This window comes from Helicoverpa zea, chromosome 13, assembly GCF_022581195.2.
Source record: "Helicoverpa zea isolate HzStark_Cry1AcR chromosome 13, ilHelZeax1.1, whole genome shotgun sequence".
Lineage (NCBI taxonomy): Eukaryota > Metazoa > Arthropoda > Insecta > Lepidoptera > Noctuidae > Helicoverpa > Helicoverpa zea.
Genome location: NC_061464.1, coordinates 355,194 through 368,890, shown reverse-complemented (window position 1 = coordinate 368,890; position 13,697 = coordinate 355,194). Strand labels below are relative to the sequence as shown.

Genomic DNA, 13,697 nt, shown 5'->3' with positions numbered 1-13,697 from the left:
TTTTACAGAGATGGCGCTAAATTGTAAAAAAATAACAAAGGGTTGAACATTTTTGGAAATTCGAATTCTGTTCATCAGTCATATATATAAAAAAAAATGCATACGTGTGACATTTTAGTGTAGAAGCAGTTTTCCCAGCGGTGAACTTACCTGGAAACAAAAAAAAAACAGGTTAGACAAAAAGATTATTTTATAACTTTATAAGTTATGTTTAACGTCTTATCAAGAAAACTGGCCTGGGAAAGAAATAGAATATAGCATGTCTTAGCGTGAAGGTATGATGATTCTGTATACGTTAGTCATAACTTAAATGACGAAAGTTCTACGTCAGTTAAACCCTTACATAAATACATAAATTTATACACTGACGAAGTATCCCTAATTTAAGCCGGCCTAGTGTAAAGTTAATGATCGGAACTGAATATTAGAGCAATTCTATCTCGTGCAACAAGTAAACAAAGATCTATTCCAACAAACACAGGAGAGCGGAAAACTCAATCACGGTATGCTAAAATTAATCTAAATGGAAACATATTAGAGCGCATATTAAGTCAGCCACATACACTGAGCGGTATTCCCTTGAAATACAGTTGTCTATGAGATAAACCTAAATACTGAATAGGTCCCCTGGAGCGTTACCTTGATTACCGAATACGTGCGGCATAATAAACTCTAACCGTGTTACGTAAAGCCCAGTTTGACTTAACGCTAGAACGGATGGAGGAAATGTCCACATTTTCTGCTCAGTGAAATTTGAGCTTTGTGACATTTGTTTAAGGTTGAACGGGGTGCTGCGAATGTGGTGAGCTAAACGTGCGAGTTGTTTGCATAATCGCAGCGTTCCATCGAGCCAGGACAATAGCATCCATGTTTAGACCGCACTCGGCTCAAATATGAATACGGAAGTCGCTGCACGCAACGGATAATCTGCATATACATATTTCATAAACTTTTCACAAACCTAAACATTTTCTAGAATAAATAGTTTGAATACAATTTATGTAATTTACAGGAGTTTTTAGAAAATTATTTTTTTCACAGAAGTATTTATGTTGTTTGGTTTTTCATTCAACCTCAGTTGTTTGTGGAGGAGAGTGAGTTTGGATTTGTAAGATTAGCAACAGGAAACATGCTTCTGTATAATATGTTGGTTTCAAAAGAAACGGAAGCATACATTTTATTATGAAAGCCCCTTCGAAAAATGTGCTGAATGAATTGCAAATGAAATCACCGTCGATGTTTCGGGCGAGGAAGTGTAATTACCTGTTGGAAACCAATTCGCTTTAAAAGATTTTTAATGCGCAGAGATTAAGCTTCGAAGAGTTACGAAGTTAGTGTTTGGTAGTGTATTAAATATCACATCTACAATAACGGCGTATTCTAGAATTGAAAGAAAACTAATCTCAACAACTGTGAAAACGATTTCTTTGATCCATTTTCAAATGAGAGGAATATGTATGTGAATATATGTACTTACATAGTTGCCCGGAATTTTTGCAAACGCTACTTGTCAAGGAATTTCATATCTCCGACTTAATTTAGTTGTTTACTAGAATAATAATATTAATTAAGGATATCTAAGCCAGTAGGCTGCACCTTGTCAAGGGGTCATGTCGTGATAATGAGGGGCTCGTTAGTGGCCTACCGGTGTCAGTTAGTGCCTGCTTGTTTAACACATAGCCCACTTTTCTACTATATCCGGATATGAGGATAAGTGCTGGGATGTATTACGGTAAAGAATCATAAATAGAAGAAGTCTAAAGAAGTTTTTCTTGTTTCTCAAACAACATAATCGTTTCAAATACAGTCTTAGAGATTGTAGGTACTCCTGAATCACTGTGACGCAACCAGATAGTAACTGTAGCAAGATAAATTGGTTTAAAGCTGCGGTGACTATTACTTGAAGTGAAGTGTATTTGTGCTGCTACTTTATGAAAGTCAAGACAATTTTAGGAAGGCAGAAATAGCTGAGAAACGCGTGGGTGTGTGGAACCACGGAGCCACGTGTGGGCGCCGGGAGATGCTGGCGCGGTGGCAATATTGTGCGACCTTGATTCCAAAAACTTTTCGAATAACCATTTCAATCCGAAATATTCAAAAGGGAATGTATATTCATGTGGAAGTAACCAAACAGACATTGATTAAGGTTTCAAAGCTATTTTTGTTTTCCTTCAATATTGAAGAGGGTCCGATTCAGAATCCGAATTTAAGATGATACTCTTTGCAATCAAACCTCCGTTATGTTTATGTCTGGGAGATCTAGAGCTGGCTGGTGTATTCAAAAATGACAAGGGTTGCTTCTGTAGCCTACAAGAATTTATTACAAACATAAATAATTAGAAGTTGGCACAGTATATTCCTGAGCGTGCTTGCAATAAATGTTAATGTAGCAGCAAGTAGTATGAATCAGGAGCTCGGCACGTCCTCCGCCACATCTCCGGTTACACGGTTCGCGGCACAAACTAAATTATTTATGAACGCGACCCTCAGGACCCGGCCTCTGGGGACCCAATGATATTTGTTTCCTTTACTTATCCTAAAGTACCGTCTACTCTATGTGATCCTAGTATGTAGATACGTGAGCGATGGCCGTTGCGGAAGCTATGCGGGACGAAGGATCGCTTCAATTCAAGTGATACGAGTAAAAAGGTTTGTCATTGGGAACTGTATTTGCATATTTTTTTTCTCTATTGACATGGGTTCAATGGATCGAAAGAAAAATATATGTGGGCAAGTATTATATAATATACGATAGGGATAAAGGATAAAGCAAACAAGGCAGCTATGATATCAATGATTTCAAAGCGCATTGAAATTCATTATAGAATTATACATTAGACTAAGGTCCTATCCTACTACTTTCCCTTTATCCAACTTAGATAATGATGCATATAAGAACCAATCTACATAGTTAGTTAGGGCCGTCATTTCGCCGTGACAGCCAATGGGCCCGGTATGCAAATGCCTGAGAACCGGCAGCGGCGAGGAATTCTCCGAGGACGGCGCATTTGCAGCGGCTGAACTTCACACGGCAGACAATGACAGATTGCTATGTTCCCACTACTACTTTGTTCCCATCGGATCGAAACCTTATTTAGAGTGCTTTCATAGCTGTCGACAAATCCTACCTTTACATGAGTCGTTCTAATCCGCAAATGTGGAACCAGAAAATCACATTATTGTATAGTCACGTTGATACAATACGGGTAGGCCTATGGAGTATTATCTTTTCAAGAAGATCACTCGGTCCCTTGGAGGGTGATCCATGCGTGAAACACAAAGCGCAAAGATCTTATCCGAGTAGAGTGAAAAACACGAAACAATTGCTTTGAAATCTGGTGTTCGGTATCGCGATCGTTCTCGTTGATGAATGTTCTAAGTAAAAGAAATACAAAACGAGCTGGTCCATACATCATGGCAGCGAGGCAGGTAATGGCTCGTGACAAGGCGCGCAGACAGCCAGACAGGTGTCGCTAAATCATAACCGTCCATTACTGCGATATTGTGGATGCTTGGCCACACCGCTAGCGAGCGTCACCACGCTGCCGCCTAGATATGCATGTTACATGAACTGCAAGGATATGATTCAGCAATCATGATTTCCGAGGAACACCACGTGCAAGAACACAGCCAGCCATTCGCTTACAAGCTCACTCGGCGACATGACATCAGTCGTCGAGCAGGCTGCAAGTACCGCAGACACGCAATCAAATAAATTGCGGGTACTTGCACGACAATCCGCATTATTCCGGGCGGGTAGTGGGGTAATCGCTCGCCATCCGTCACTTGCGCCGCTCCAGCCAGCCGCGCTGTCTCATTATGTCGTGAAATTCCTCTGCCGAGGATACCAACTTGTTTAGATTACCACTATATAATTGATTTTAATGCAATATTGTGATTGCATTATGTTTGCAACTAACATTGTAAAATACTATCATTATGAGCCAATGTGAAATACATTAAGCTATCTTTTTAAAATATTACATCCCTATATGGGAACAAAGACACTTCGCTTTACATTCTCTATTTACATTGCGAAGTACTATTACTGCGTAGGATGACAGAATATATTTAGATTTCTATATTTATATTAGCGTTTGAAATTAATTGGCACAGTTCATTAAGAAACAATAAATCTTTTTAAGTACAAAGATGATTTTCGGAATGAATATCTCTATCATACAGGTTTTCTATTCAGTATAACCTGAAAACATGATGAGAATTTCCAAACCTTCAAAACTCGGTGACATAGCGAGCGCTGAAAAATTCATACATGTAGGTACACTTTAGCAGTGGTTTTAGCATGAATAGGCCAGGGGAAATAAATACATTACGCCGTCGAGTCCGGTGTCCCACAGGGTTCAGTTCTAGGGCCACTTCTGTGGAACATCGGATTCGACTAGCTTTTGCGGGGCAACCTCCCACGTGGCACGTCTGTCATCTGCTATGCAGACGGCCCTTCTGACGGCCAGGGGGAGAAATTTTGGAGAGGCAGCCAGCTTGGCCTCGGCGGGCGGTTCTCAAGTGGTGAACAGAATGAGTCTGACGCCACCGTCACACAAGTCGCTGCACAAGACCGAGGCCGTGTTCTTCCATGGCCCTCGGCAGCACCAACCGCCCCGCAAAAAAAAGGGGAAATAAATACATACTGTTCAATTTTTATTTCATTTCACAGCACAAAATATGTCTACATAAATAAAAAAAAAAAACAAATAAACACCTTGCTCAATAACCATATCGTAAACACGGCGTACTCAATTACAGCACATTATTTCAATGTTCGTGCGAAAACGTGGGCATTGCAAAAATGTTGTGTGAAAATGCCTGTTCGTACTAATAAATAAAATTGATCGTACATCCAATTCATCCAATCAGACTTTGTATTTTTATCAGCCCAAATACGGTATAATTACAACAATACTTTGTTTCGAGCTTGGTTCACACTAGGCACATTCATATGAGTTTCCTCGAGGAAAATCTTCGACAAATCAAAGTGAAAATAATGGTATAAATTCGTTGTAAATGTCGGGGATTCAGGCCCGGCAAGTTGTTTAGTGGGCCATTGTTGTTGATGACGTCATTAATCCCGCGAAATTGCGATCCCGGCACGCCCGTGACGTCATCCGCCACCCGTTACTTACCAGGGCACCATGACTACGGAGGACATTGTCTTTTAGATTTTCTTTCTTTCATCTATGTATTTAAAGAAACTTTTATTACTAACGTAATAACTCACGAAACATTATAACAACATCATAACTAGAATAAATACTGCCGTAATAAACATAATCGCACCTAAACATGGCAATAATGAGAAATCCGAGATCTGGTTTTCATCGTTTCAGAGGACCATTTAGTACAAGGGAAGCATAAAATGAAAGCGTCGCATATCTTTGGCCCTGGTGACAGGTATATCTGTGGCCCTAGGTACGATGACACTTCGTCCTGACAAAGATCCACGGCTGGTTGGTAGTCGCGGGCCAGGTCCGCAAAACGTCACTCTTCATTACTGGTCGAGACAAAGGACACCCCCGACCGTGAGCGCTCAAATACATTGCTCGCTCACCGACACTTTGTAATAACCGAATCTTGACACAGTTTACCAAAAGTTAAATATAACCAAACCACATTTTAATTACAATGAAAAGTTTTAGTTTTGTACGGTTAAATTGATATCGAGTCCTATTTTTATACTAAAAATATTAAGTTTGATTTTCAATATTTCTCAGAAGTGCAGCAGTAGCAGTGGGCGGAAAATCCCGATAATATAAGTTGGAACATGAGAGCCTTACTTCAAAATCTGATATCTTATGGTGTTGTATGTGAGTTGAAATATTCATTACTGATTCAGGAAAAAATCTTTGTTTTAAATCTCTTTTCCCGGTACATAGCCTATTAAATCTTTAAAATGAAGATGTTTTATTTTTTCATTATATCATCGCGTTCGTTGCGTCTTACTTCTTGTTTATGTCGGATGTTTGACTTATTTTCAAATCAAAGGGCAAAAAGATTTCCAATATTTTCAGCAATGAAAAGCCTTCCGGCGTATCTCGGCAATGTTATTACGAACAACATATTGTATGTGTTAATTAGAAGACAAATGTTGTTAATTCTATCACAACAGTGGAATTCATAGCCGAGGCCTCGGTAAACCGATACAATGGATAAATGTTTATGTACGCACTTACCCCTCGGCGGAGATTAAGCCTTTAGCAAATTAATACATAAATTGATATCGACCGTCGACACCAGCGTCTTAGACACAAATATCTGTGTGGGGCTGCGTCGTGACGCAGCGCTCTTCTATCAATATTCTATAAAATAAATCTAGTGAAAATAAACATTTGCTGAGGCAGCCTCAGATTCGATTCGGCTCGATAAATTCAAGCGTCGCCGCAATTTATGTGGCTGTGAAAGACATCAAGCCGTAGTAAGCATCGTGGAGTTCATTCATATATTTTCAATTGGGTGTCGCAAGTGGGTGCGCAAGAAGCCTCTGCTTACTTGATAAAAAGCAATAAGCGTTGAGTCGCGGCTCCGGGGGATTTGCGCACCAAACTCGCTACACGCTAATGGTTTCAAACAACTGTGTCGCTTTTGTACACCTCCGTTCTTGAAAAATAAATATGTTCAGAGTAAATAACGATTAGGTGCCATAACTGTACAGAAAATAATGAGGCATCGTGTGAGGCAGCTTTTTTTATTGACGCCTGGTATCGAATCCAATAACGATGTAAAGCATGGTTGTTGAACCAGGTAACTGCGAATCTGCTGTCACTTCGGTCCCGCGATGTCAGTAACGTCAATATTTTTCCTTGACAAAGTGGGGTCGGTACGCGACGCCATGTGAGTCTTATTAAACGGGAGCTATGTTTGTTTAAGATATTAAGTTAAATGTTTAGTTAGGAATTAGCGCGGCCGATAACTTGCGCAATAGGGTAGTGTCCAGGGTCGAAATAATGAAATAATATTTAGTCCGCTTTTTAGATAATCAAAAAATATTGGATACGTATTTTTTCTTTTTTTAATTAAACATAAAATGACAAAGATAATACACTTCAAAAATTAGGAGTGGGGGCCTTTTACGTCACAGTGTCCTGAAAATTGTAGCAACTTGTGACGTCACACGCAACTTTAACACGCTATATCTTAACAAGTTCTGATCCAATTTAAAAAAGAAAAAATACGTATCGCTTAATTTTGGACAATCTACAAGACGGACTAATTATTATTTTTTAGGAAACTAGCCTATTGAACGAGTCCCAAAATTATTGAATTATAATTTTCTTGAAAGTTTTTGCGTTAAACACAGCCATTTCAGTTATGTTTAAGCTCGCTCGGCGGTTTAGCCCCCGCCCAAAAATGGAAAGTAACTTTATAGCATAATACGTAAATGTGCAAAGGGCCGCCGGGAATATGGTTAAGACGATGCATCGTTCGACACTCCACGTATAAAATACACAGAAGGTAAGCTAAGGGATTGTTCACACCAAACGTATTGTCCGCCGCTGACTGTGAGTATACTCACTGTCTGCCCCAGTGTGAACGTCGACTCAATCTGCAGTACCCGTACTCACCAAGCCGACAATAAGCTATAGCGTACGATGCGCTACATGTGTGAACAAAAGAATAGGCTCGTGTAGGTTCACACTAGATGCGTACGCTGAGCGGCTGACTATTCTACACATAAAAGAGCTCAGTATTTGAACCCCCCAATCTTCATACATAACAGATGCTATGTCTTCCCAAGCGCATCTTCGTAAGTTTCTATCACTAGATTCTTCTGAATTCGCATTCCAAATACATTCTCTAGAATGTACTTCTGCAATAAACTTTTCGGTGTCGAACATCGCGAGGTGTCACGTGTCACGTCTGTCCTCATTGAAGTTTGTTTCTCGAGTGTATTGCGGCCGAGGCGCGCGGCGGTGCGGGCGCGGCGGAGCGGTGCTATTCGGCAACTGCGTCCGCGTAGCCAATCCGCGTCCGCCGTGCATAGTCGCGTAGTAAAATAATCGGCCACTGAGAGTCAGCGACAACAGACGACGTAATAGCGTATAGTCGGTTCGGTGTGAACGACAATTTCAATATACTAGTGGAAAACCCGGCTTCGCTCGGGTGAAATTTGACTCATAATACACGTCTAGTTGCAAAATGTAGGTAGAAATTTCTGTAGTCATTGTGTCTCAAGGAATATTAAAGGAATAAGCAAGGCATAGATTCGTATAGCTTCGTTCGTTATGTTTAATAAATATAATAAATAAAAACTGCAAAAGTTTTTACACAAATTATTTTTATTTCAAATTAACATTCAAAATAAACTAACACAAATTAACAAAACATATAATTTTTAAGGTTTACTCTGTGTAAACCTTTTTGTTTTAAGCACTCAGTCTTTTTCTTTACTTTGACAGGTAGATAAGTACTTACTAATTTTAAAAATAAAATATGAAATTGTGGTTCTTTATCCAAATTGGCTAAATCAAGAATAATATTAGGAAGTATGTAAATTGTAATTTTACAATGAGTACTTATCCGAGAATTTGGCAAAGGTACTTATAAAAAAATATTCTCTATTATACATCAGAGGTTGATTATCACAAAATTTCTCTATATATAACATTTTTCGATAAATATTTATCACCTTTCAAGCCTTGTTCAGTGGTATTGATAATTTGAATTTTTACATCATCGAATCTTCGAACTCGAAATAATTGCCGAGGAAGTTTAAAATCAATTGCTTCATTCAAACATCTTTCCCATTCTTGATCGTCAAAAAGGAGCTTGAGCAGCTTCTCGAAATGAGTTGTAAATAATATTTTCATAAGTTCTAACATTCAACTCTTCGTTATCGACCTTAAAGGAGAAAATATATTAGATAAATATTCAAATAATAATAACTATTGTGAATGTATGTAGGTATATCCTCACATCTCTATCTGGTAATAAGTATTATTTTTCATTTTACAGCCACAGCACTCGCAATAATTGAAATTATCTGCAAAAATATATTATACAATTAATAATGTCTATTGTATAATAAGAGCCAGCCAAGTTCAAGTGGAACTTGCGCATGAAGGGGTTCATTTCATTATCGAGAAAAACGGTGAAAAAATCGTGTCTGTTTCTGTATGTGTTCATGACACCTCAACACAGGCTATGCGTGTGGTCATTTATTATTATTTGTCGAATTATAGAGAAAAAATATTGAGCCGCTTACCGAGTATAATGTTGTCGCATTCCACACATCGACTGCACATTTGCTTTTGTTTGCCATCTCTTGCAAATATTTTGCCATTACAAAAGTTGCATGTCACTGGAAGTAAATAAGTACTTATTTTATTTTTAAATGCAGAAGGCTCACAATCCACACTTTAAGAAGAAAACAAAACAAAATTTACTTAAAAACACAACCTGCCTACATACCTACTAAAATACTACACACCATCTTTACGAAGAGCCCTTCGCTCCATCCACTTTCCACAATTGTGACAATGTTTACCAAATGCACGGAGATTCGGCTGTTAACAAAATGATATAGGTATCATCAAACAAAAGACTAAACGAAGACAGAGACACGACCAACGAAACATTTTATTAAATACTTACGATTTTCGGCATGATGTGTGTAATCCAAACAAAGTAAATGACAATGACATTTGAACAACTAAATGACATTTGAACTAAAACTTCGACTTTGAGGTTATGGTTATTATTCTTCTTTCTATGGTTTTTATCGCAATCGGCCAATCTTATGCTACGTTCACACGCGCGCCGCGCAACCCGGCGGGCTGCCTGGCGGGCTGCGCGGCGTGCAGCCCGTCGCGGGCAGGCGGACATTCAAGCTGTTCACACGCGCGCCGTCGTGTCAGTCAGTGCAAGAATGGCGAGCAGCGAGGATCTCGGTGTTGTTGCTGTCATAGCCTTTGGCTTAACTTATTTTTATTGGAAAAATAATCAAAATGATGAACGACGTTAACCATTCCGCCATGTTGTTATCTTCGATCGTAGCGACTTTCTTAGAACGTTTAATCGTCACGAAAGCGCAGGAGAGACTGACTGCCCGCGCGCGTGTAAACAGTCGCCGGGCGCCCGCACATTCATCCTTTGAACTTTGCCAAAAAACCGACACTCGACCGATTCGCGGCGTTCACGGGCACGGGCGCGTTCACGGGCTCGGGCGTACCGTTTACACACTCGTGAACGTGACTGTGCCCGAAACGGAATGTGCATGAACGCGCGCGTGTGAACGTACCATTAGGTTTAAAGAAAAAACACATAACAAAAAGTATATCATAAAAAAGTGTCAAAAACAATATTTTCGCGAAACGTCAACGACTGACGAAAAGTATTTTTTGATAAGATTCACTAAACGTTGGCGATGCGTATCTAAGCAACGTTTATTAACTACCCAAGATGGCGACTGTGGTTTGCTTGTCAGTGCAATTGAAATTTAACGAAATTCTCCATAATCCGAATTTTGCGGATATATGTTGTCGACTCAAAATTAATATTTTTTTATGTTTTGTTATTCATATAAGGTTTCGATCGAGTCTACCGTACCCTTTGACGAAATTATTAATATAGATATGGAAAAGCAATAAACTGCGTAACGCGCGCTCACAGTCAGCGGCCGACAATACGTTTGGTCTGAACGATGCCTAAAACTTTTACTATATTTATAACTTCAAATAATATGGTTCTTCATTCTAGAACTAAATCAATTTATTACCGTCGTTTGTTTTTGTCTACCCGCCTAACCTTATGAAAATCTTTTCTAGAGCAAATGTAGGCGTGATTTTCGGAACGTAGTCTACTATTATAATGAACCTTCGGTAGCCTGTGATTTCGTGGGCGAATCGTTTGACTCGCAGCGAACCCAAACAAGGCGGCTTTGACTTTGACGGTCTAGGAGGCGGTTAGCGGTCTGTTGACTGAGCCGAAACTAACTGAGATGTGTGTGAATGATTAAAACCGCCCTGGGGCGGCCGATGGCTGCCAGTCCGAGTGCCGCCAGACGGACACATGTGCATCACACGCACACACATGTACGCACACGTCTCGTGTCTACTGAGTGCCTGCACTCGAACAGGCTACCCGAGCGCACTCCTAGACCACGTTTTGTAATAGAAGTTCATATACAACTAGGAAGAATTGAGCTGAGACCGCTTATATGCAAATAAAATAGCAGTTGAACAAACCAAGAAGAAACTACATAAGTTAAACAAGATATATTTAACGCCACTTGAAGTGGCGGATCCACCGTTGTGGGCACGATGGGCATGCCCACAACCTTATTACCTAGACCTAGACTTGTGACATCACACTTTTACGATAGGCTGATGATAACACTAGGGAACAAAATAATACTTTTTTTTGTTGCATTTAATTTTATGACTGTTGTTTATTAATTCGAGATCACCATATTTTTTTTTCTAACAGCTTTAGTTTTTGAGTTACTTTTGTGTCCCAAAACTCAAAAAAATTCGCGCTCGCTACGCTCGCGGCTTTTTCACTTTGCGGTGGTTTAAGTCCAATGTCGAAAACGTTAGATTAGTTTAAGTTAAAATTGAAAGTAGAAAAGGATAGCACCCCCATAACGCCCTCTTTCAGGACTTTCTGGTTAACAAGAAGCGGTGAAGAACAAAACAAACTTCCCAGCAACACAGCTGTCTATTACAATAAAATTATTATTATTTACAATAGTCACTATTTTACATTTTTTTTGTACAAAACAGTACCAAAACTCAAAAAATCTCGCGCTCGCTACGCTCGCGGTTTTTTCACTTAGCAGTGGCTTTTTTTTTACTTGTTTCTGTGATTTCGTGTCCCAAGACTCCAAAATTTTGCACTCGCTACGCTCACAACTTCTTAATTTCACAGTACTTTTTCTATAATTTCTATAGGTATTTTTGTGGCACAGAACTCAGTTATACAGTTTTATTCCACGTCTTCGCTTTTGGTTTTATAACTTGGTAACTACGACGAAATCTAAAAATGTTCCGGCTTGCTACGCTCGCGCAAAAAACAAAACTACTCACAATCTTTCTATACATAGGGGTGCTTTAGTAATGATTGCACCCGGTACATAAGCTAGAGACGGAACTGATAGTGAGCATAATATGAGTTTAGATATATTAAAAAAAAAAACTTTTTAGCATTATTAGATTGGTTCGTAATTTTATTTTGTCGTTTTTTTTGGGGTGCTCAATAGGTAGCAGCCCCGGGTGCCACCCGATGCTATGCCGCCACTGGTAGTTGAGAAGTGCACCAAATGCGTCAAACCCTCCCTATATTGGCTTACTGGCTACTAGAAGTTATTGATTGAAATAGGTTTGGATCGAAACTATTTTTTTTTATCGGGTCCAACTTCCTCCTAAGTTTATTTTCATTCCTAATGCCAAAGTCCTGATGCTCAGAAAAAAGGAAATAATTTCATTCAAAAGTTCATAAACGACTTGCATAATTTTTAATGAGCATGTTCATGCTCCGACTTGTACTTTTCTAGTAGCCGCTTCTAGTTCCGATTTTCTAGTAGCTGTGACCACAACCTTTTTTGAGGGCTAGATCCGCGCTTGGCCACTTCCACTCCAACCGTACTTAAACAATAATTTTGTTTAAGTGAGAGGAAGAAACATTTACCCAAGGAATAGTACATTTTATCTAAATTAATTTAGTGAGACAATGTACCGCTGTAAGAAGTTCGTGCAACAGCAGCATCACACTTAGTCGTAACTTACAAAATGTTGCGCACGCCGACGTAATCTTTCTTCGTCTCGCGCCCTAAACAACTTTACCGTAGTTAGTGTGCGGTGAGTTTATCTCAACCGAGCCATAACTTTTTAACAAACAGTAACACAAGCTCGGTCTTGTTTTGTGGTCGTGTGTTGCGCTAACTACAATTATAACGACGCCGCGCTGTTTTTGTTTCAGTAAATGCTGTTTCAGATGAAGATTTTCGCACGCAGTCATGTTATGATAATAGGGTTAGTGGTTCGGAAAATATTTTGGCCTGATGCCAAAATGCGGCCGCACATCAAAAGCTACGCAGGATCCAGTGATAAGATTATTTACGTACGGACTATGCGGAGAAAATATTCATTTGACTAAATGGCTCCCGGTGTACCGACGTAACTGGTAGACTAGCAGTCGTTCTGCCGTCGAGTGCAATCGCCGTGGCCTCAAGATTGCTTGTTAAACAGTGCCCCGCCCGAACCAAAATCACCCTTATGTCCAAGCCTGCAGAATGCTTATTCCTCTTGGTTCGTTTGTAAAGAATAATACGGACTACAGCAGAGAACTTTCAAATGAAAGTGCTTTATTCCATTTTAACTTTCATGTAATTGTTTAAACGGAATATTTTTAGCAAAAATATTTATATAAGATATTGAACTCTATTCTTTGTAACAAACCTTAACTAAGGCAATAAATGTTATATCAAGTATTTAATTATTTAACATTTTATGGCTAACTTGATTCAAGCCTATTTTCTCCTAAGTAAAAATACGGAAAATCCATCGTGGTGCCTAAAACTCGAGTACCAGGAGCTCATAAAAAGCTTAGTAATAGAAGCGTGGTCGCAAGTACGTGACCACTTCCATCATTTGCCGTTCCATTCAGTCGTTTACCCTTTGCGGAAGATCTACAATCCTCCCATGGGCATTTGTCAGGATTTCGCCGAGGTCTGACCTTTATACAGC

The 13,697-nt window shown here is 39.4% G+C and overlaps 2 protein-coding genes across 5 annotated transcripts in view; both read right to left on the bottom strand.

The window, feature by feature from the left end:
- The window catches only part of LOC124635872 (neurobeachin), a 369,067-nt gene that overhangs the window by 308,174 nt on the left and 47,196 nt on the right, over window positions 1–13,697 (bottom strand). The gene's annotated exons all lie outside the window — the stretch shown is intronic.
- LOC124635882 lies at window positions 8,371–9,870 on the bottom strand. The gene is made up of 5 exons (XM_047171838.1): window positions 9,607–9,870; window positions 9,424–9,518; window positions 9,218–9,313; window positions 8,929–8,995; window positions 8,371–8,853 (listed from the first exon to the last, which is right to left on the bottom strand). Exons 1-5 carry the CDS (start codon window positions 9,654–9,656, stop codon window positions 8,835–8,837), a joined length of 327 nt encoding a protein of 108 aa, XP_047027794.1. The 5' UTR covers window positions 9,657–9,870; the 3' UTR covers window positions 8,371–8,834.

Excerpts from the sequence above, each read along its gene's own strand:
- LOC124635882 (XM_047171838.1), bottom strand. The coding sequence starts at position 9,656 with ATGTCATTGTCATTTACTTTGTTTGGATTACACACATCATGCCGAAAA. Across the intron at positions 9,519-9,606 it reads CACACATCATGCCGAAAATC|CCGAATCTCCGTGCATTTGG; the intron begins GTAAGTATTTAA and ends TTTTGTTAACAG. Across the intron at positions 8,996-9,217 it reads ATGCGACAACATTATACTCG|ATAATTTCAATTATTGCGAG; the intron begins GTAAGCGGCTCA and ends ATATTTTTGCAG.